At 41.9% G+C, this 25,620-nt stretch overlaps 1 protein-coding gene across 1 annotated transcript in view; it reads right to left on the reverse strand.

The window, feature by feature from the left end:
- LOC118393993 (TOX high mobility group box family member 3-like) overlaps positions 1-7,845 on the reverse strand; it is a 64,036-nt gene extending 56,191 nt beyond the window's left edge. The window contains exon 1 of the mRNA XM_052515488.1: positions 7,049-7,845. Within this exon, the coding sequence (XP_052371448.1) occupies positions 7,049-7,150 (102 nt within the window). The 5' untranslated portion in view covers positions 7,151-7,845. The remainder of the gene's footprint in view (positions 1-7,048) is intronic.
- Positions 7,846-25,620: the final 17,775 nt, after the last annotated feature.

Genomic DNA, 25,620 nt, shown 5'->3' on the forward strand with positions numbered 1-25,620 from the left:
GCATTTTGGATGCACATAAATCTCCTTTGCCTTGTACGTAATATCTCTCTCTCAGTCCCTACAGCACATAGCTCACTAATGAGGTGACATTTCACACTTATAGTCACGACAATGCACTGCTCTGCAAATTAATGTAATAATAACAGTCAGCAATACCTTGATGAGACGGAAAATACGTCCATTCTGAACAGTAAGGGATGGTCTGAAAAATAGCACAGGCAAAAATTCTAACAATTGAACTTTTAAGTCTCGTTTTCTTGACAGGACCTCCTATTCACGTGTTGAGTGAAGGGGGTCATGCATATTTGATTGTGTAAAACGTCACATTTCTAATCTATCTACTAATTCAATCTGTGTTGGATTAAAGGTTAAATCCAGGGGAGATCAGTTAAATGTTTTGATACAGTCCTCCGTCAGCCCATTACGAGGCATTAGAAATGAGTTATGTGAAAAATGTGACGGCTGTCTCACTGCAACAGTGCTTTAAAAATAAATGTAAGTGTCTTAACTGCAAGGCTAATCATTTATAGGACACAATTTATTGAATCACCCAGACAGAACTGATTGACTGGTCCAACTGCTTAATTCACAGTAAAAGTAGTTTCTGTGGCACATAGAGAATAAATTATTATTTTTAAAGATGGAATCCTTAATGGTGAAACTGCCACGTCAATTTGGGATATTATAACACCAAAGAAGTTACAGCAAACAACGAACACAGTTGTTTTACCTCGAACATCACTGCATGCTTCGATAAAACAGCAGAATATGTACTGCACAGGAGGTTGGTGACACCTTAATTGGGGAGGATGGGCTCGTGGTAATGGCTGGAGCGGAATCACTGGAATGGTATCAAATACATCAAACACATGGTTTCCACATGGTTATGAGCCGTCCTCCCCTCAGAAGCCTCCACTGATGTAGTGCAATTTCTTGTACCACGCTGCTCATTTCCATTTGGACGTTGCTCACCTCCGTTTAGTCGACAAAACAAAAACAATAACAATGGCGCTGGGGTGAACAGATTCTATCTTTAATAAGTCAGTGAGGTTGATGCTGTCAGAGATGTAGCGAGACAAATAGGATGAGACGGTTTATCGTGGTGGAAAAAGAAGATCTCATGGTGAGTTAGTAGACCCTGGTGTGATATAAAGAGACATGTTAGGCTTGCCTAACGACTCACCCTGGATTTAATTCCTCTGCTCTATCAATCGCTCCATACATTCAGTCTGAAACTGTTGTTTGTGTAACTTCAAAATGAGGGGCATTGTACAGAACTAATTCATCAGCGATTGGGTCTTCTCTAACAAGTTGAACCAATCAGAGTACCAAAGTTAATGAAATCATCGTGTAGGCCGGCTCTGGACCAATCCATCGGTTTCTGAGACCAATCAGAACGGAACGGAATGTGTTCACATTCTAGAAATTGTTGGGGAGAGAGGCAAATCCAGACTCAACGTGAGTGCTGTGGAGCTGTAACAGTGACACGGCTTTTGGATTGTCCAGAGAGAAATAAGAACCTTCTGAGACAGTCTCTCTGTTCCATACTAGCATGCTACTTAAAAGGAAGCAATGTATCGGGCATGTGTTCTATATAGTAGGCTAGTGTGGACATTCCAAAATCAAATCACATTGTATCTGTCACATGTTTGGTAAACAACAGGTGAAATGCTTACTTAAGGGCACTTCCCAACAATGCAGAGAGAAAGAAAAAAGAGATAATAGAAAAATAGATACACAAAGAGTAACTTGGCTATATACAGGAAGTACCAGTACTGAGTCGATGTGCAGGGGAACGAGGTAATAACATGGCTATATACAGGAAGTACCAGTACTGAGTCGATTTGCAGGGGAACGAGGTAATAACATGGCTATATACAGGAAGTACCAGTACTGAGTCGATTTGCAGGGGAACGAGGTAATAACATGGCTATATACAGGTATTACCAGTACTGAGTCGATTTGCAGGGGAACAAGGTAATAACATGGCTATATACAGGAAGTACCAGTACTGAGTCGATGTGCAGGGGTACGAGGTAATTCAGGTAGATATGTACATATCAGTAGCTATAAAGTGACTAGGCAACAGGTTAGATAATAAACAATAGTAGCAGTGTATGTGATGAGTCAGAAGAGTTGGTGCACAAAGGGTCAATGCAAATAGTCCGGATAGATATTGGTTAACAAACTATTTAGCAGTCTTATGGCTTGGGTGTAGAAGCTGTTCAGGGTCCTTCTGGTTCCAGACTTGGTGCATCGGTACAGCTTGCCGTGCATGCCCATTACATCATTTCATTCTAAGTAGTATGCTAGGGTGGATATTAAAATGTAGCAATACTGTGTAAACTCTATCTACATGCAGCCTGCTGGCTGATGATGGTGATGTGAGAAGAGGAGATGGAATGGATTCATGAGCACTGGGTGGTGGTTGGATTAAAGATGGTCTTCATGAGAGCTGATCAGAGTAATGGACTGTGTGAGCATGATATTTACATATTCAACACCAACCACAGCCTCTCTTTCCAAATCCACCTTGTAAAGACAATCGGTCCCAATGTTGCACACAGGTTCAGTGGACATATAGACGAGGACTCTTAAGTGTTCATTTACGTCACTGTAAAATTCAAAAGTACATACCGCAGAGAGATTCAAACACAAACAGGAGGACTCCCTAGATGTGTGTGTGTGTGTGTGTGTGTGTGTGTGTGTGTGTGTGTGTGTGTGTGTGTGTGTGTGTGTGTGTGTGTGTGTGTGTGTGTGTGTGTGTGTGTGTGTGTGTGTGTGTGTGTGTGTGTGTGTGTGTGTGTGTGTGTGTGTGTGTGTGTGTGTGCGTGCGCACATTGCAAGGAATGATGCGTGTAATAGCTTAGATCATCTACAGCGCAGCCATAGAAAGCAGAGAGTATGATCTACTAATGTTCCACCACAAGTCCACCTCTAATATACAGTATATGACTCACAGTCCAGACACAGCTTCCGTAGCAACAACTATTAGGGTCTTCCATGCAGGAAGCTGAGCTGAGCTGAGCTGATAGAAGTTCATAATTGGGACAAAAACGTAAAAACTATATAGTTAATCACATACACACATCAGTTGAATTAATGTAGATAGGACCAGATGAATTGGGGAAATTGTCTGAATCTGCAGAGTAACTCACTTTCGGACGGAGCATCCATTAGCTCAGGGGTTCCAAGTACTGTACTTCAAATGAGTGAGCTAAAAATTAACTTTCCCAATCTCAAATGGAAAACTGGCTCTTTAATAAATCTGTTGAACTAGGCTTCTGACAAGCTGCAATTAAAATGCCCAGGAAATACATCAGCTTTTCACTTCCTCAACATTTAAACCTTGAAACATATGACTTCGGTTACATCCATCAACTTTAGAAAACTGCAAAGTAAGCAGCTTCTCGGGGTACCAGCGATTTAGAGTCCTAGTAGTGTTTGGATATGTTTACAATGTGTTTGTGGTGAAATGGCACCAACTGTGTACACTGACAAGATGCACACGGCCCACTGTGTTTGAAGAGCGTCTTAACCCCTTCACTACCACTCCACAGACGGGACAACAAAGACCACGGGAGGCTAGGCCAATCTGGCTTTAGGGGACAATGGGGAGATATTGCCCCAAGGGTTTTCTGGTGTGAAGGGACTGTAATTTAGCATCTCTGATTTATGTCCTTTCTGCTTTCTTTCCTATACATATGCAAGGGACAATAGGATCAAACCCATCCTCAATCAGGCTTTTGTTTCACCTACATGACTCATTTAAAGGCTCAGTAAAGTCCTAGAGTATGCTGACTGCAGCTGCAGCCTTCCATCCTCATGTGTTATGCTGTGAATAACTTCCCATTTGTTGTTCTTACAGTGTATGTAGTCTATTACGTATGACAGACGAGTGGTTGATACAACTCAAAGTTTAAATATAATCAATTGATAAGCGCTTCCTTGAATAAGAGGAAACATATACTGTATATTTGGTAGAGTCTCAGAGGCCATTTGTCATCAGAGCCAATCAGCTGTTACTATCAACCCTACTTAGTGAAACACACTTCCTGTTTACAGCAGTTGTCACTGAAAGGATTCTTGGAAGACAATCAATCACTCTTCCGTAATGACACCTTTTAAACCAACAGAAAAGTATGGCTACTGAACAGCGGAATAATTCAGTCAATCACAGTTAACACAATGCTAATGCATATTACATAATTTTTGGATCTGAACATAGCCATCCACAATTTATAATCACTTACTGGCAGTATTAGTAATAGTTTCACAAAATAAAGCTCTGTGGTAGTAGCAGTGCTGCAGGTGCAACCCATTCCTCAGTTACACCTGGTAACAACCAACTAATTACCTCTACTAGTGCAGCTAATGAAATGTATATTAAATATAAAACATTATTAAACTTCAGGGGAGTATAACACAGGACTATAAATGTGCCAGTAACAGGGGAGGTGGGGGGCACGCTCATGAACAAAGGCATTTCAGTCAATCAAACAGTCAAATCAAACCTGACTTTGAGACATGCTAAATGTAAACCAGTACAGTTGAGAAAATACCCAAAAAGATAACAGCCTTTAGTAGTGTCCAATCTGAAGAGTTTGCACAGTTATGTAGACCACAAAATGTCCCACATTTTAAACCAAGGGGGGACATATAAAATATTCAACTTTTGCGACAGAAAAGGAGAGAAAATACACCCTGATGACCAGAAATAATCTAGGCGTGTATTCATAAGGTTTCACAAGTGAAGCCGGGCTTCTTGTAAATTTCACTGACTAAGACCACATGTGCTCAGTATAAACCAAAGAGCCAGTAAAAACCAAGTCATTATCCCAGATAAATTGAATGTAATGTAAGACTGCACACAATTTCTGAAGTACCAACTACCAACCAATCAGTGGCTAAAAAGAGTCCCTGTGGGTATATACTCCTAAACATAGTTGCCTTGTGTCCCAGCTTAAATCAAAGCACTTTACCAAAGGCACCCTGCTGAGACTGCCCTGTCATACACCTGAACACAATCCACACCATTAAATATTAAAAAGGTATAGAATAATATGTATTCTATATGAAGTGTGCTTTAAATCAGCTCTTAATGACATTTATCATCAAGGGTCTGAGGTTCAATTCTACTAGATTACTAGCAGTTTTTGTTCCCTTGTAAAGTACATGATATTAACATATTCCCTTCATCTCATTGCCAAATCATGGCTGGATTCATTAGTCATGAATCATGATGACTGTAATACCTAATTAAGTTTGTGCCACTCATATGGATGTTTCTGTAGATTTAAAAAACAATCTGTGATGTTTGAAAGTGCCTCTGGGCCCCATTTGTGATTAAATCTGAATTATTTCCTCAGACAGCATTTCAGGGTGTTACTGTTTATACATCACATTGAGTACCCATTGACATTGACCAAGGCACTGTCACAGCTTCTCGGAGTGGTAACTTGACATGAAAGCTATAATAAATAACTCTGTTATCAACCCAAGTTAATTTGAGTCTATACAACTTGAAAACATGACACATCATCTGGATGACTAATGTTTCCTCTCTATGAGTTTGGTGGAATCAATTTAGGGATGATATGTCTTGCATTATGCAAACACATGCAAATCTCCCTTTCACTCAGTATGCAGAGGCTTCTGAATTGGCATGTGATATGTGGTTTGTGATGAGACATGTTGCAGAGGGAGTGCTTCATTTCCTCTCTCTCTCTCTCTCTCTCTCTCAGACTACAATTGCATTTTGGCCTATCCCTGACAGAAATACTATTTCCTTTCTCAAACTTTGGCCCGAGGAGTTTTCAAGCAAACACAAAACCACGCTTTATCTATTATAGGACAGTCAAACAAATGTGGTTGCACTTGGGAGCTTTAACAAGCCTGGGCTATTTGGCTAAGCAGACGCAAACACTGCTCTGGTCTCAGAATGTTCTCAGAACAGGGTTATAGTATGTTTTCTACTGGTTCTCAGAACAGTTTTAGAGGATGTTCTGGGGAAAAGTCTGGAAACTCATTTGATATGGACTGTCTCTCTTTTGGTAGCTACCATGCTTCCACATCCTGAAGATGTATGTCAAATAGAGCCATTATCCTTTTCAAAACAAATACTCCTTTGTGCTTGTGATACAAAAACACCAAATATCTGCTGCTGGTTTTGTACCAAACCACCTGTCAGTCTGACAGTGTTTGTGTAAAGATATCTCAGGATAACCCTACTAGGAACAGTATGACATTTTTTCAAAACACTGCAACACATCAGTAAACAGGGACATATTATCTGTGAGCAAAAGAAGGGATCACGATCTGAAACAACAGCAGTTGAATCAGACATCAGATATAAACATAAACAACCGGCTCACTTCAAGGATAATTAATGCCTTTCACAATTAATGAACTGCCCTGAAATATGACCAGCTCTATAAGTAGTGACATCACTTTATCATGTGCATTCAGTGAATCTAAAACATATGAACTGCATGTTGATTGATGATGATGGAATTATAAATTATAAACACTGCCCATTAAATTATTAAATGATTATGGATCAAGACACTTTTTAAAGGCTCTGTCACACGTGTAATCAAGTTTATCACTCATCGTAAAGTAGCAGTGTCACTGCCACCTGGCATGAATAGCTTACTCTGCAAGAGATAGGATACCAAAACTTCGTCCAACAGGGAGATGTGCTATATGAGAAAGCATTTCAAGCGTAAACATTATGACATGCAGAACTCCAGCACCAAATGAAGATGGTAACTTGCCTAATTGATTAAAGTGTGTAATGCACTGGTAAAACGACCTCTTGTCTTATTGTGTTATTCTGTCTATTTTATAAAAGCGTTGTAAATGCCAATGCAGAATAGGATTAGATGATGGAGTAGCCTAATTAATTATCAAAGAAAACATTCCCAATCGTGTACAACACCATTTGTCATTATATTAGTCTGTCCGGACTCCAGAGGAATGGGGTTTGAATACAGTGTGCAGAAACATGATAGAAGTATGCAAAACGATGTAGAACGCAATTGCTCACCTTATTATAGTTGTAGTAGCCCAAACAGTGGGAAAAATCCAGGTTTGGTGGGTCTCCTGGAATAGGATTTCCTCCGGCAGTCGGATAAAACCGTACATCCATGATGTACCAGGCAACAACGCAGCTGTACTGTGAACAGAGCTCAATTTGTTTCTACCTTTTTACAATCCACGCGCACAGAGTGAGAGAAAGGCGGCGAGGCGGGCAAGCTTTATCGGGACCGTAAATCAAAGAAATAGAAAGCGGGATAAGAAGGGGTAAAGGGTAAAATACGACGTTTTGTTATTCCTCTTCTACTTGTTAAAGAAGCTTTTCATAGTTTTGAAACCCAAATAACGGTTGAGCTATGTCCAAGCTCGTCCTCAAGGTTTATGATATCTGCGCCAAGCGGTGATGTTTGCCCATGCATTTAGAGGCAGCTGCTGTACACAAAGAAGCCACGCGACCGGCAGGGACAGACTGCACAATCGTCTTTCCCCTGTTCAGCTTGCGAAACAAAATTGAAAACGGAACTAACGTTATAATATGTGTATAATAAGACGTCCGGCTCGCAGGAGAGTGACTATCCACGTAAAAAGCGCTCGTTTCCCCCAAAAAGTTGTTTTTCCTCAAGTTTGCACAGTAGTTGGCGAAGGTGCATAAAGCAATGAGGATATTGTATTCCCTGGAATTCTGCTACAGTGTTCCACCAGTGGAGAGTGGGGTTTGGGACAAATAAAATTATAAATTTGTGCGGTCTACCAATAATGTGGAATTAGTAGATTTGCTATACAACACTAGATAGATGCTTGGTTCAGTCTTTGGCTCTGTTGATGAACAATGTGTGAACAACTTGGGCTACTCCCTGAACACAGCACGCCACTCCCATTTAGCCAGCATCTGCTTCAATGAAAACACTAGATAGTTAAATTTTACACGGCTTTCAGTCTCTGGGGATACTTTGATTGACAGATTTTATATAAAAGATACTTAATCAGCAATATACACGGTTTTACAGCAGTTGCTCGAATTGAGAATTGTTTATGTTTGTAATATACTGGTCATATTTTTTTCATGTATTTTGTTTAACCAGGCAAGTCAGGTAAGAACAAATTCTTATTGACAATTACATCCTACCCCTAAAAAGAACAACAGATTTTTACCTTGTCAGCTCGGGGACTCAATCCAGCAACCTTTCGGTTACTGGCCCAACGCTCTAACCACTGGGCTACCTGCCGCCCCAAAACTCTTATTAACCTTATAAACCGTATTACTATAATTGTTTCTATGTGCTTAACTAAATCAAACATTGTTCTTAATGAAAATCAAACAAACATTGGTTTTGAAAGCCAATCCAATCTTAGGGATCGCTATAGCCTGAAGTAGCTTGTTGGCCCCCTCCCTAATATGACCACATGGGACAGTAGAATGAATACAAACAATAATCATCATGTCTCAATGATGTGTAGCCCTACTTGTTTATTTTCTCCTCTGAAAAGATTGAACTAACAGTCAGTCTCCCATTACAGGGATTGGAGGAGATGTACTTTATGTGTGCTCGGCCTCTTATGTATATAATGATAACCTGATTTCTTGTCAGGCCGAGTCAAACATATACGGCCACATGTAGAGACATGGCCTATTAGATACTTCAACCACTTGCCTGCACATCTTTCTCTTCAGGATAGTAGGCCTGCTGCATACATACTGACCAGTGGAGAGATGAAAATGAGGGGCATCACTTATTAGCACCCACAAAGAGACCCCGGACCTTTCAGTCCCTCACTCACCGACTCACTCACTCACCGACTCACTCACTCACACACACACACACACACACACACACACACACACACACACACACACACACACACACACACACACACACACACACACACACACACACACACACACACACACACACACACACACACACACACACACACACATAGACATCTAAGGACAAAGTATTCGTAAACACATACCTACACATATACCTAAACATGGAGTGCTGCCATACGTGTTAGAGAATTGGAGATCTTGAGTTATTGAACATCTCAGATCTAAGGTTCCTTTGTGGTCCCAAGTGGGTGAAGGTTTGGTGTATGTTCTAAGGTTCCTTTGTGGTCCCAAGTGGGTGAAGGTTTGGTGTATGTTCTAAGGTTCCTTTGTGGTCCCAAGTGGGTGAAGGTTTGGTGTATGTTCTAAGGTTCCTTTGTGGTCCCAAGTGGGTGAAGGTTTGGTGTATGTTCTAAGGTTCCTTTGTGGTCCCAAGTGGGTGAAGGTTTGGTGTATGTTCTAAGGTTTCTTTGTGGTCCCAAGTGGGTGAAGGTTTGGTGTATGTTCTAAGGTTCCTTTGTGGTCCCAAGTGGGTGAAGGTTTGGTGTATGTTCTAAGGTTTCTTTGTGGTCCCAAGTGGGTGAAGGTTTGGTGTATGTTCTAAGGTTCCTTTGTGGTCCCAAGTGGGTGAAGGTTTGGTGTATGTTCTAAGGTTTCTTTGTGGTCCCAAGTGGGTGAAGGTTTGGTGTATGTTTTCATTTTATAAGATATTCTGAATGTGGGAGGTGTTCAGCATGTGTTATTGAAGACTGAATCAAAGAAATACTGTACATCACTGTATGCCCATGCTAGAAGATAATCCTTGTTTTGAGCGCTGTCCAACGATACAACGCTTGCTTTGAGATGGTTAACATGTAAAATGTAAAAAGAAATCCATGGAGCTTCGCAAAGAAAATATACTTTGCAATTATGGATACATTGACCCAAGGTGGATGTTTTTATGTTATGTTCCTGGATGATTAAACTGCAAACATGCCCGAAAAAAGCATTATGCATGCACACATACAGATACACCCACATATATACACTCAATCACATTTCTTTCACTATCACACACATGCACACATACATTAAAACCCACACAATCTCCCACATAATTTATCAGATAAGAGTGCCACCGCCCGCCCGCCACACTACATTTCTAATTCAATAGCTCATGGTTATTAGATATGTTTTGGTTTTGAATAAAGCACGGCTGTGCTCTGGCTCCGGCAGGTCTTTGGGTTGGTGTTGTTATTTATGTCTGTGTTTAATGTTGTTCGCCCATGCAGCTGCGGAGCTGAATTCATTTCCGTATTGTTGGTTGGGTGTCAGTGTCCCAGCCTGATGAATTATGCCTTGCTATCATGGATATGTCCCAAATGGCACCCTATTCCCTTTATAGTGCACTACTTTTGACCAGGGATGGGAATAGTGTGCCAATTGGGATGCAATCATGTGTCATTTCTCCCTCTCTCAGCTCTCTCAGGGAACATTGGAACCATTTGGTAACCTGAAAACAAATGATCTTCCGCTGGCTCTCATTCAAATTCAATTAAATCAGTGCTGAGTAATTATGTGGAGGTACAAAAGAGTAATAAATGCAAAAATAATTAATTAACCTAATAATCTTTATTTATGATGCTCCTCATATTAAGTATGGGATTCCATTGTGTGGCAACCTGAACAAATAACTGCTGTTGGATATTTGTAACTGAATTCTCGTGCTTGTTTTTCATCCTGTGTTACATTAGTGAAATCAAATGCTCATTATTTCCCATCTCAAATTAAAAACAGCTCAGGTACATGTCATACCCAGATCTGTTCTGATTACCATCTCATTCACCCATTAAGCACATATTGTGCATGATGGATACAGCTGCATCAGCATACGTGTTAGAATGTCAATCTATTCGAGGAAAGTGGAGAACTTACGTGAGTTACTGACATGCGTTGGACATAAGATATGCAACCCTAACACCTGACCAAATGTGATGTGCAGAACATTTATTATCAAGCTACATTTGCTAAGACGAGAATAGATGATTTTATCAAAACATATAACATATTTCTGTTACATGTACAGCAAAACAAAATGTAGCTTTCATTGCGGAAGCTTTTATCCTTATTGAAGGGCACCATGTATGCAAGGACAATGTACAAATGTATTATCTCCAACTATTCTACTAAATCCACAACCTACTGTAACACTATTTCCAAGGCTACAACCTCACCTTGACATGGGAAGCATGGAAGCTTCCTGTGCTTTGTGTTTGTTCTGTCGGACCATTGGTTAATTAACCCTCTATCTATCCAGCCAATGGTTGTTTTGTGCATGTGCACCATAGCGTTCATCCATTTGATTTCTCTTTGTATACTGAACAAAAATATATACGCAACATGTAAAGTGTTGGTCCCATGTTTCCTGAGCTGAAATGAAAATCCCAGAAATTTGCTGTACGCACAAAAACATTATTTCTCTAAAATGTTGTGCACAAATTTGTTTACATCCCTTTTAGTGAGCATTTCTCCTTTGCCAAGCTAATCCATCCACCTGACAGGTGTGGCATATCAAGAAGCTGATTAAACAGCATGATCATTACATAGGTGCCCCTTGTGCTGGGGACAATAAAAGGCCACTCTAAAATGTGCAGTTTTGTCACACAAAATGCCACAGATTTCTCAATTTTTGAGGGAGTGTACAATTGGCATGCTGACTGCAGGAATGAACACCAGAGCTGTTATCAGAGAATTTAATATGAATTTCTCTACCGTAAGCCGCCTCCAACGTTGTTATAGAGAATTTGGCAGTATGTCCAACTGGCCTCACAACCGCAGACCACTTGTATGGTGTTGTGTGGGCAAGCGGTTTGCTGATTTCAACGTTGTGAACAGAGTGCCCCGTGGTGGTGGTGGGGTTATGGACTATGAACACAATTGCATTTAATTGATTAAAGATGAAGGCGTAATTTATTTATTTCAATTGACTGAATTCAATTGACTGAATTGATTTCCTCATAATTTGGACTCTACAAGGTGTCAAAAGTGTTCCACAGGGATGCTGGCCCATGTTGACTCCAATGCTTCCCACAGTTGTTTCAAATTGGCTGGATGTCCTTTGGGTGGTGGGCCAACAGCGTTGCAGTTCTTGATACACACTAGCACCTACTACCATACCCCTTTCAAAGGCACTTAAATATTTTGTCACCCTCTGAATGGCACCCATACACAATCCATGTTTACATTTTCTTAAGACTTAAAAAATATTATTTAACCTGTCTCCTTCCCTTCATCGACACTGATTGAAGTGGATTTAACAAGTGACATCAAGAAGAGATCATAGCTTTCACCTTGGATTCACCTGGTTAGTCGAGGACATGGATTTTCCAAGCTGTTTAAAGGCACAGTCAACTTAGTGTTTATTTTATTTTATTTCACCTTTATTTAACCTGGTAGGCTAGTTGAGAACAAGTTCTCATTTGCAACTGCGACCTGGCCAAGATAAAGCAGCAGTGTGAACAGACAACACGGAGTTACACATGGAGTAAACAATAAACAAGTCAATAACACAGTAGAAAAAAAGAGAGTCTATATACATTGTGTGCAAAAGGCATGAGGAGGTAGGCGAATAATTACAATTTTGCAGATTAACACTGGAGTGATAAATGATCAGATGGTCATGTACAGGTAGAGAGATATTGGTGTGCAAAAGAGCAGAAAAGTAAATAAATATAAACAGTATAGGGATGAGGTAGGTAAAATTGGGTGGGCTATTTACTGATAGACTATGTACAGCTGCAGCGATCGGTTAGCTGCTCAGATAGCAGATGTTTGAAGTTGGTGAGGGAGATAAAAAGTCTCCAACTTCAGCGATTTTTGCAATTCATTCCAGTCACAGGCAGCAGAGAACTGGAACGAAAGGCGGCCAAATGAGGTGTTGGCTTTAGGGATGATCAGTGAGATACACCTGCTGGAGCACGTGCTACGGGTGGGTGTTGCCATTGTGACCAGTGAACTGATCTGGACTTGTAGATGACCTGGAGTCAGTGGGTTTGGCGACGAATATGTAGTGAGGGCCAGCCGACTAGAGCATACAGGTCGCAGTGGTGGGTGATATAAGGTGCTTTCGTAACAAAACGGATGGCACTTTGATAAACTGCATCCAGTTTGCTGGGTAGAGTATTGGAAGCTATTTTGTAGATGACATGGCTGAAGTCGAGGATCGGTAGGATAGTCAGTTTTACTTGGGTAAGTTTGGCAGCGTGAGTGAAGGAGGCTTTGTTGTGGAATAAAAACTCGACTCTAGATTTGATTTTAGATTGGAGATGTTTGATATGAGTCTGGAATGAGAGTTTACAGTCTAGCCAGACACCAAGGTACTTATAGATGTCCACATATTCTAGGTCGGAACCATCCAGGGTGGCGATGCTAGTCGGGCGTGCGGGTGCAGGCAGCGAACGGTTGAAAAGCATGCATTTGGTTTTACTAGCGTTTAAGAGCAGTTGGAGGCCACGGAAGGATTGTTGTATGGCATTGAAGCTCGTTTGGAGGTTAGATAGCACAGTGTCCAAGGACGGGCCGGAAGTATACAGAATGGTGTCGTCTGCGTAGAGGTGGATCAGGGAATCGCCCGCAGCAAGAGCAACATCATTGATATATACAGAGAAAAGAGTCGGTCCGAGAATTGAACCCTGTGGCACCCCCATAGAGACTGCCAGAGGACCGGACAGCATGCCCTCCGATTTGACACACTGAACTCTGTCTGCAAAGTAGTTGGTGAACCAGGCAAGGCAGTCATTAGAAAAACCGAGGCTACTGAGTCTGATGATAAGAATATGGTGATTGACAGAGTCGAAAGCCTTGGCGATGAAGACGGCTGCACAGTACTGTCTTTTATCGATGGCGGTTATGATATCATTTAGTACCTTGAGCGTGGCTGTGGTGCACCTGTGACCGGCTCGGAAACCAGATTTCACAGCGGAGAAGGTACGGTGGGATTCGAGATGGTCAGTGACCTGTTTGTTGACTTGGCTTTCGAAGACCTTAGATAGGCAGGGCAGGATGGATATAGGTCTGTAACAGTTTGGGTCCAGGGTGTCTCCCCCTTTGAAGAGGGGGATGACTGCGGCAGCTTTCCAATCCTTGGGGATCTCAGACGATATGAAAGAGAGGTTGAACAGGCTGGTAATAGGGGTTGCGACAATGGCGGCAGATAGTTTCAGAAATAAAGGGTCCCGATTGTCAAGCCCAGCTGATTTGTACGGGTCCAGCTTTGCAGCTCTTTCAGAACATCTTCTATCTGGATTTGGGTAAAGGAGAACCTGGAGAGGCTTGGGCGAGTAGCTGCGGGGGGGGTTGTTAGCCGAGGTTGGAGTAGCCAGGAGGAAGGCATGGCCAGCCGTTGAGAAATGCTTGTTGAAGTTTTCGATAATCATGGATTCATCGGTGGTGACAGTGTTACCTAGCCTCAGTGCAGTGGGCAGCTGGGAGGAGGTGCTCTTGTTCTCCATGGACTTTACAGTGTCCCAGAACTTTTTGGAGTTATATAAATTTCTGCCTGAAGAAGCTGGCCTTTGCTTTCCTGACTGACTGCGTGCATTGGTTCCTGACTTCCCTGAACTGGTGAGGAAGTTACTTTTAAAGAATGACCAGGCATCCTTAACTGACGGGATGAGGTCAATATCCTTCCAGAAAACCTGGGCCAGGTCGATTAGAAGGGCCTGCTCACAGAAGTGTTTTAGGGAGCGTTTGACAGTGATGAGGGGTGGTCGTTTGACTGCGGATCCGTAGCGGATACAGGCAATGAGGCAGTGATCGCTGAGATCCTGGTTGAAGACAGCGGAGGTGTATTTGGAGGGCCAGTTGGTCAGGATGACGTCTATGAGGGTGCCCTTGTTTACATATTTAGGGTTGTACCTGGTGGGTTCCTTGATGATTTGTGTGAGATTGAGGGCATCTAGCTTAGATTTTAGGACTGCCGGGGTGTTAAGCATATCCCAGTTTAGGTCACCTAACAGAACAAACTCTGAAGCTAGATGGGGGGGGGCGATCAATTCACAAATGGTGTCCAGGGCACAGCTGGGAACTGAGGGGGGTCGGTAGCAGGCGGCAACAGTGAGAGACTTATTTCTGGAGAGGGTAATTTTTAAAATGAAAAAAAAAACCCTGTTTGGGTATGGACCTGGAAAGTATGACATTACTTTGCAGGCTATCTCTGCAGTAGACTGCAACTCCTCCCCCTTTGGCAGTTCTATCTTGACGGAAAATGTTATAGTTGGGTATGGAAATCTCAGAATTTTTGGTGGCCTTCCTGAGCCAGGATTCAGACACGGCAAGGACATCAGGGTTAGCAGAGTGTGCTAAAGCAGTGAATAAAACAAACTTAGCGAGGAGGCTTCTGATGTTGACATGCATGAAACCAAGGCATTTTCTCCAGTTTCAACTGTTCTGCCTTACTATTATTCGACCATGCTGGTCATTTATGAACATTTGAACATCTTGGCCATGTTCTGTTATAATCTCCACCCGGCACAGCCAGAAGAGGATGGGCCACCCCACATATGCTCTCTCTAATTCTCTCTTTCTTTCTTTCTCTCTCTCGGAGGACCAGAGCCCTAGGACCGTGCCCCAGGACTACCTGACATGATGACTCCTTGCTGTCCCCAGTCCACCTGGCCATGCTGCTGCTGCAGTTTCAACTGTTCTGCCTTGTTATTATTCGACCATGCTGGTCATTTATGAACATTTCAACATCTTGGCCATGTTCTGTTATAATCTCCACCCGGCACAGCCAGAAGAGGACTGGCCACCCCACATAGCCTGGTTCCTCTCTAGGTTTCTTCCTAGGTTTTGGCCTTTCTAGGGAGTTTTTCCTAGCCACCGTGCTTCTACACCTGCAATGCTTGCTGTTTGGGGTTTTAGGCTGGGTTTCTGTACAGCACTTTGAGATATCAGCTGATGTACGAAGGGCTATATAAATACATTTGATTTGATTTGATTTGATTTGATTTTCGATCACAGAAGTCAACAAATGAGGGTGCCTGGGGACACGCGGAGCCTGGGTTTACCTCCACATCACCCGCGGAACAGAGGAGGATTCGTATGAGGGTGCGGCTAAAGGCTATCAAAACTGGTCGCCTAGAGCGTCGGGGACAAAGAATAAAAGGAGCAGATTTCTGGGCATGGTAGAATATATTCAGGGCATAATCCGCAGACAGGGGTATGGTGGGGTGCGGGTACAGCGGAGGTAAGCCCAGGCACTAGGCGATATATCAGAGAGGTTGTATCTCTGGACATGCTGGTTGAAATGGGTGAGGTCACCGCAAGTGTGGGAGGTGCGAGAAAGCAGGTATCAGGGGTATGGGCTCCATTGTAAACTAAAACAATGATGACTAACCTGAACAACAGTATACAAGGCATATTGACATTTGAGAGAGACATATAGCGAGGCATACAGTAATCACAGGTGTTGATTGGGAGAGCTAGCTAAAACAGTAGGTGAGACAACAACAGCTAATCAGCTAGCACAACAACAACAGGTAAATTGACATTGACTAGGCAGAGAGGGTCGGATTAACTACACACAGAGCCTGAGTGCGGCTGGGGCCGACAGATAAAAACATAAACAAACAGAATGGAGTACCGTGATTAATGGACAGTCCAGCAGGCATCAGCTATGTAGCCAAGTGATCACAGTGTCCAGGAGGCAGCGGTAGATGGGACAGGGAAGCTAGACTGGCGAGTATTATCCAGGCAACAAAAAAAATGTCTGGCTGTACAGAAGGTAAAAGCCACTAGCAGTGGCTAACAATGACTAAATAGCTTGTAGCTAGTTAGCTGGTTAGCTTCTGGAGGTTCTTGAATGTGTTCTAAAAATTTTAAATAATAGTGATTCCGTATCACATTGGGTGAGGCAGGTTACCGGAAGGTATAATCAAATAAAAAATCGAAAAGATATTGAAAATAAATATTGGTCCAGTGAGTGGTTGGGCTGGCTGGGGACGTGGCGATTCAGACAGATAGCAGGCCTGTGCTAACAAGCTAACAGTTAGTAGGCCGGGGCTAAACAAGCTAGCAGTTAGCAGACCGGGGCTAAACAAGCTAGCAGTTAGTAGACCGGAGCAGGCTAGCAGTTAGCAGGCCGAATTAGCAAGCAAGCAGATAGCAAGGGCTAGAAAGTTAGCCTTTGGGGGACGTCGCGATGAGGTTAAGTCTGTTTATGCCTCTTCATGCGGTGACATCGATAGACCGGTCGTGGGTCCGGATATTGTAGCCCAGGAGTATGCTTCGGTGGTAGCACAGGAGCTCTGGCCGGGCTAGCTTCAAGCTAAGTGGATGGAAACGCTAGCCAGGAGTAATCATCCGGGGTTGCGGTTAGCTAGTTAGCTAGTTGTGAAGATCCAGATGAAAATGTTCCGTTTGCGGTGGGAATCCGGGGATAAAAATAATGGGTCCATTATGCTCTGGTTAGAGTCGCGTTGTTCGAACTGGCGAGAGCTTTCCGAGCTAAAGGTTAGCTGATGACCGCTAGCAATGGTTTGCTGACTGATAGCTGGTAGTTAGCTGGCTAGCTTCAGTTGAGGGGTTCCGGATCCGAAGTAAATATAAATACTTTAGAAAAAAAAAGCAGATCCACGCTACATTGGGTGAGGCGGGTTGCAGGAGAGTATTTAGATGTTGAGGTTTAGCAAAATGTTTTAAAAGATATGCGAAGACAAATATGTAAAAAAATATATATATATACAAGGGACACGACACGACAACACATCTGACTGCTACGCCACCTTGGATAGTCTGATGTAAGTAAACTTCTGACCCACTGGAATTGTGATACAGTGAATTATAAGTGAAATAATCTGTCTAAACAATTGTTAGAAAAATAACTTGTGTCATGCACAAAGTAGATGTCCTAACCAACTTGCCAAAACTATAGTTTGTTAACAAGAAATTTGTGGAGTGGTTGAAAAACGAGTTTTAAGTGTATGTAAACTTCAGACTTCAACTGTACATGCTTGGTTAAGAAGCACCACATCAGGACAATTTGTTAATTTACAGAAAGAGAACACTAAATGTTCAGGAGAGTCTTTCATGGGAGAGGACAATGGCTGCCCATGAGCTAGCAGTGCTTCTGTAAGACGTGCATAAGGTGACTGTACACACTGTAAAGGGGTTGCCGTGAATTTTATTGTAAGTTACAGGCAGCTAGGGAGGGAGGAGGTGAGGGCCCTCGGAGTGTGGTGTCAGGAAAATAACCTCACACTCAACCTCAACAAAACAAAGGAGATGATTGGACTTCAGGAAACAGCAGAGGGAGCATCCCCCTATCCACATCGATGGGACATTAGTGGAGAGGGTAGTAAGTTTTAAGTTCCTTGGCGTACACATCACGGACAAACTGAATTGGTCCACCCACACAGACAGCGTCGTGAAGAAGGCGCAGCAGTGCCTCTTCAACCTCAGGAGGCTGAAGAAATTCTGCTTGTCACCAAAAGCACTCACAAACTTCTACAGATGCACAATCGAGAGCATCCTGTCGGGCTGTATCACCGCCTGGTACGGCAACTGCTCCGCCCACAACCGTAAGGCTCTCCAGAGGGTAGTGAGGTCTGCACAACGCATCACTGGGGGAAAACTACCTGCCCTCCAGGACACCTACACCACCCGATGTCACAGGAAGGCCATAAAGATAATCAAGGACAACAACCACCCGAGCCACTGCCTGTTCACCCCGCTATCACCCAGAAGGCGAGGTCAGTACAGGTGCATCAAAGCAGGGACCGAGAGACTGAAAAACAGCTTCTATCTCAAGGCCATCAGACAGTTAAACAGCCACCACTAACATTGAGTGGCTGCTGCGAATACACTGACTCAACTCCAGCCACTTTAATAATGGGAATTGATGGAAATTGATGGAAAATATATCTCTAGCCACTTTAAACAATGCTACTTAATATAATGTTTACATACCCTACATTACTAACATCTGCTAACCATGTGTGACAAATACATTTGATTTGATTTCGATTTGAAGTTAGTTTTGGTGTTTTATATTGTAGGACACCTACTGTAATCTCGGTAGTATCACAACAAGTAGTGTCTAGTAATACTGTAGAAGGGACTTCATTGTACTGTAATTGTAATTAATGAATGGATGAATAAATGAAATTCATTGAGAGGAGATTTCTATTTCAGTATTTTACTTTAATTATATGGGAATGTTGCAAGCAGGTTCGCTGCTAGGTAATGTTTTAACACAGCATAGCAATTGATATTTGGTGTTTTATATCACTTGCACTTCTAGAGGCCTGAACAAAAGCTTCCACTTGGCAGCAACTACAGTGCAAAAAAAACAAGGACATGGCAAAATGCTCAACCATTAAAAGTTGAAGACTTGCTTCCACTCCAGTCTGTCCCCTATACAATTTAAATTGATGGGGCACTACTACCACATATTATTTAAATTGGTACAGCACTCTCACTCACGGGTGCAACAAATTTAGCAAATGTTAATAACCCAGAAACAACAATACCATGTACCCACTACTGGTCAAAGGTTTTTGCTGCTCCAATAATACAGTATGGTACTGTATTCTGTGGGAATGAATTACTGTACCATTTGAAATACAGCAATTCTTTACAGAATCCTGTAGTTCACCGTTTCACTGTATTTTACTGTTAATTATACCCCAAATTAACATGACAGTTTTCTATTAGTGCACTGTTGGTAATCACTCAGTCAGTTCACACACACATATACACCTCCCTGACACACACTCCTAGGAGATAAATAGTGGCCTGCAGCTAGCCACTGAGGAGTGAACATGAAGTGGATAATGCAGACCCAAACCCCACAGAGAGAAAGAGACAGCCTCCTGAGCTGTGGACAGTCATTAAGTCATTAAGCATCGTTCTAATCCCTACCTCCTTTTGAATACCTCCACCACAGAACAAGATACTGTGCCATGATTTACAGTCTTTTGACCAATCAGATCATATCCTTTGCCCATAATTGGGAAAATGATCAGAATTGCTCTGCCTTTGTAAATGCAGCTACAGTGTTCTAAAAAAAGGAATGTGTGTCTACAAAAAAGAAGATTTGTCATGATGCAGTCTGACATGAGCTTATTGCCTTTCATACGGCTGTAATATTTCCAGTCCAGCCTGAATGTCTCCTGAGCTGATTGTCTGTTTTAAATGCAACCGGAGGACTTGGTTCTGACTGGTACATGACGTCCCATATGGCACCCCATCCTCTATATACCGCACTACTTTTGACCATAGCCCTATTGGCCCTGGTCAAAAATAGTGCACAATATAGGGAATAGGGTACCATTTAGCCTGAGTATATCTAGCAGCCAGCATCGTCCATCCTGCAGGAGATAGATTTAGATGTGCTGTGCTGTGCTGTGTTTGCGTTTCATGCCATGCTCTTGGGGACCATTGCCTCTATTACACTACTCGGTAATGATGAGAAGATTAAAGCCAAACTGAACCATCCTCTTCCTCTAAGGTGATAGGCCTATGCGGTGATGTCACAGGGCATGTTTGTGTAACATTTCTTGCAATGCTGAATCATATCCGCGGCACCTACATTTGCATTTGAACATTTGTAATACCATTAACGCCTGAAAGGACAGTTTCTAGGAACTATTTGTAACTGAAACAGTTATTTTCATTGACTGTTGTTGAAATGTTCAAACATGAACATGAAATGGGAGATGAATCTGTCTCTAGAATGTGTAGCTTTTCAATAATGATGTCTACCAGAAACCTAATCAATTTGCATTGAATGATGTTCTATATACTAAGGTACTGAAACTCCATTCCACTCAGCCCCACCCCATCCCAAAATACAGAGCATACTAGCACCCTAATTAATATGCATGACTTGAGTTCCCTCCTAAGTGGCCAGCATTGTATTTATTTTCAGAGACAGTTTAATCATTCAAAGTAAGCCATCCCCTATTCGAGTCACACATACAGTACATTAAGAAGATTGCAATTGCAACCTCTACAAATTGATTCCCCCTGCCTTTTTAAACAATTAAACATATTGTTTATAAGTAACATGTTACACAGTAACCACTGTTACTGTTAATATTATGTTATTATACAGTTATTACTGTATACAGGACCTAAATAACACTAGCTACCCCCCTCTCATAACCCCCAAGTAGCCCAATGAAAAGTAATCTACAGAACTCTGACAAATCTACAGGATACTTCATTATATTATTCTCAATTAAAACCTGTCCTCAGCAGCATTAGTAATCTTAGCGCTCGTCATTCATACTAATTAGTAGAGCAGCCTCCAGTGTCTCATGCTGGAAGTGGATATTTCAATATCCCATTAAATGATGCAGAGATATGATGCTGATTGACATTCTGTAAAAACTCGGGGAAGTAATTACATTATATGCTTCAGTGTTTTTATAATCATTTCATATTTCACAAGGCTTTCAGCAATTTGTGTGTAAAACATATAATTGTGAGATCCCTCCACAAGGGCTTCATATTAATGTCAGTGTGATACTAAAGGAAAATAATCCTATTATCTGACACTTTTACATGGTATTTTTGTATAAGGGTAACGCCTGCACTTCTTTGTATACAATCTGATCTACCCACAATATTGACAGATACAATAAACTAAAGATTGTCTTGAGGTAAAATAAGAAATAGCTATCTCCCAAAGAGCTTATTTTCCAAATGCTACAGCATAATGAGATTTCTACCCACATTCTTTTTTGATGGATAGTTTGGGATTGCCATTTTTCGTAAATTAAATCAATTATTCTGCCACAATTTGCTTTGTCACGTCTTTGTGTAGTCTGTTTCCCATCAGTGCCCTGAATGAAAATGTTTTCTCTTCATCTCATCGTTAACTAAGCAAATTAGCATGTTTACAGGCTTGCTGTCACCCTCCTGCATAAATACCCATCTACATTGATCCTATTGTTGTCTGAAATTCAAGTATGTGTGTCAACGCATTCTTTCTGCCATAATGGTAAGCAATGAATTCTGCTAGTGACTTTCATGGCAACATGTTCCTGTTCAGTTTGTACAACAGTGCTAAAAGATTGACAAGGCCCTACTAGGGCTGTTATGGTGACCATATTACCGCCATACCGGCGGTCACGAGTCATGACCGCAGTCAAATTCCACGTGACCATTTAGTCGTGGTCATTAGTAGCCTATCAAACTTGCTAACTGCCTGGTACTTAGCACTCAATTGTCCCTCTATTTTATTTTTTATTTCACCTTTATAGGCTAGGTAGGCTAGTTGAGAACAAGTTCTGCGACCTGGCCAAGATAAAGCAAAGCAGTGTGACACAAACAACAACACAGAGTTACAACATGGAATAAACAAGCGTACAGTCAATAACACAATAGAAAAAAGTTGATATACAGTGTATGCAAATGGCATGAGGAGGTAAGGCAAGCTATAAGCCATAGTAGCAAGTGATTACAATTGAGCAAATTAACACTGGAGTGATAGATGTGCAGATGATGATGTGCAAGTAGAAATACTGGTGTGCAAATAGGCAGAAAAGGTAGGTAGATTGGATGGGCTATTTACAGATGGTCTATGTACAGCTGCAACGTTCGGTTAGCTACTCGGATAGCTGAAGTTTAAAGTTAGTGAAGGAAATACAAGTCTCCAGCTTCAGCCATTATTCCAATTCGTTCCAGTCATTGGCAGCAGAGAACTGAAAGGAAAGGCGGCCAAAGGAGGTGTTGGCTTTGGGGATGACCAGTGAGATATACCTGCTGGAGCGCGTGCTACAGGTGGGTGTTGTTATCATGACCAGTGAGCTGAGATAATGCGGAGCTTTACCTAGCAAAGACTTATAGATGACCTGGAGCCAGTGGGTCTGACGACGAATATGTAGCGAGGGCCAGCCGATTAGAGCAGGTATGTCGCAGTGGTAGGTGGTATATGGGGCTTTGGTGACAAAATGGATGGCACTGTGACAGACTGCATCCAGTTTGACATCGCTTAATCCAGTGGTTCCCAAACTTTTTATAGTCCCATACCCCTTCAAACATTCAATCTCCAGCTACGTACCCCCTGTCATGACGTTGGCCTGGGGGGTAGGTTTATGACATTCATAAATACCTCTTCCCCCCTTTTTCCTCTCTCTACCCTACTGATGTTACATTTGCAAAACCCTTGGTTAACATAGAGATTCTGGGAACATCAGTAGGTGGGGGGAAATGAACTATATTCTGGTAATCCGAACAATTGATCATATGCGGTGGTACTTAATGAATATGATGTCAGTTCGGTTGTCATCTGAGACATTCTCATCAATGATAAGATTACATAAACTCCACAGTGGAATGTCTACACATCAGAATTATCGGATTCACATGGAATTGTTGTTCAATTTAAATGTTTGAATATGAAATTATTTGTGATGGGATGAAATGTGATTTTAGCTTGTAAAATGTGAGATGTGGGTTTTCATAAGATAGGGCTGCTCAATCAGTGGCCCGCCCTGTGAAGGGACATGGGCTATAAAACTTTTCAAACATGCCCTCCTCTCCCTTCCTCTATAAGCCCTTGATGACAACATAGCTTGCTGTTCCGGGGATGTAGGACGACGGTCCTATGTCAGAATGGTTCAAGATAATAACTACAGAACGAAGCCAACGTCAGCGTGAGCTTTGGTTGCGGATGGTATGAACTTTGAACTCTTATTCACTTATTCACAGAAGTGATACCTCCTAGCCGTTGTGTTAGCAACCGCAGCTGCAAATGCAGGTTAGGAAGGAACAGACAGAGTACCTGTCTACCACACAACGACGTTACTTCAACGTATCCAATTGACAACCAGAGACATTCTTCAAAGGACTGGGTTGGGCAACACGGCCTTCCATCTACCACCAACCTACTGAAGCGCAGCTCAGAGTAAATATTTATAGCATTTTCCTTTTCCAAATGGGCGGTCATTTAGAATGCATAAGATACTGTATTTACGATAGCACAGCTTCTTCCCTTTGTTCCTCAGTCTTCCCGCTCTTTCACTCAAACCCAGCCCTTTTCTTTTGTGTAACAAGCTGTCATATCTGTTCCGCCCACCAGGGACGTTTTCCTTTAAGATGTAATTTGTAATCAAGTTATGATTAATTGTGTGTATGTGTAAGTCTGTGTGATTAGTTAGGTATTTAGTAAATAAATAATTCTACCCAATTTTGTATTGCTGATTCAACTTGTTAGCCAAGAGTATACTCTGTAATCTAAGAATTTACCATTGTTCGATGATCCGGAAAGGATTTGAACATTTATGGAACTAGGCCGCACGTCTGGGTGCTTTCATTTTGATTCAGCCTGTATAAAATTGAAAAACAGATTACATAATATTTTTGGAGTGGTAGACAAGCATTATTGTATGTGTGAGTGCTGAAGATTCCCCTGCCTCCGTGTTGTTCGCTGATGTAGTCAGTGGGTAACGTAAGCGAATACATTTCTGTATGAGGGCCGAGAAAGCTAATTATAGAAATCTGAGAAATAGAGCTTTTGGCCAAATGCAGGGCTATTTCTGCCTGGTCATTATTCATTTCTCGAGCGAGGACAAAGTGCCTGCCGATAGAAATTCAGGAGATATACGCTTGTCCAGCGATATATATCTCTGTGTCTCTCACGAGTAGACCACGCGAGTTGACCACGCGAGTTGACCACGGTGCATTTCCTTGTTTGCCGTGTGTTCCAGTTAAAACATCGTCAAAAAACGCAGAAAAGGGTTTGAACCTAATACGTTATAAGTAAAACCTTTCCATTGCCAAGGGAATCCTATGTGCTGCATTTTCAGGCACAAGGAAGGGTTTAGCTTGCATGCTAAAGCTAACAAGGGAAAATAGCCATTTTTTGCCCTTGTGTCACGTTGAAATTGCTCCGCCTTGTGGAACGGAAGTCCCGGCCCAGGTAGTTCCGTTTGATTTCAGTGTGTGAAATCATTGACCACTGACATGTGCCCAGTATATTCGTTCATGAAGAATTACTCAGGTCACACTCAAGTCATTACTTATGATATCCAGACGGATATCAATGTCTTATCCAATTGAACTAATAAATGTAAATCTGGCTATTTGCATTCTGAAATAGATATTGTAAATAATATCCAAATTGATGAGTTTTCTAAATAAGACATTGTAAACTTTTTCCAAACGAACCTAGATGAAGCCACTTCTCAGGTTAAAGTTTAATTCCCAAATAGCCTATACAAGTCTATTCAGTAAAATTTGTTTTTTGAAAAACCATTCAGTAATCCAGTACTGACAGATGCCCCGCCCCAGCGGGAATCCCATGTGGTTTCAGCCTTAGGGAGAAGTGCCGCAGTGTTGAATGTTTCCAACATTTGATCTACTGTTTACACTTATGATATCCAATCTATGGAGATTGTATGGATTATCGTCTCATTCAATTTAATAAATTAAATTGTTGAACATAACTTAATGTTCTTCCAATCAAATGAGACACTTTTAAACTTCTCATATCAAATCAAATCAAATTTATTTATATAGCCCTTCGTACATCAGCTGATATCTCAAAGTTCTGTACAGAAACCCAGCCTAAAACCCCAAACAGCAAGCAATGCAGGTGTAGAAGCACGGTGGCTAGGAAAAACTCCCAAGAAAGGCCAAAACCTAGGAAGAAACTTAGAGAGGAACCAGGCTATGTGGAGTGGCCAGTCCTCTTCTGGCTGTGCCGGGTGGAGATTATAGCAGAACATGGCCAAGATGTTCAAATGTTCATAAATGACCAGCATGGT

Source organism: Oncorhynchus keta, unplaced genomic scaffold (genome assembly GCF_023373465.1).
Source record: "Oncorhynchus keta strain PuntledgeMale-10-30-2019 unplaced genomic scaffold, Oket_V2 Un_scaffold_275_pilon_pilon, whole genome shotgun sequence".
In the NCBI taxonomy this organism is placed as follows: Eukaryota; Metazoa; Chordata; class Actinopteri; order Salmoniformes; family Salmonidae; genus Oncorhynchus; species Oncorhynchus keta.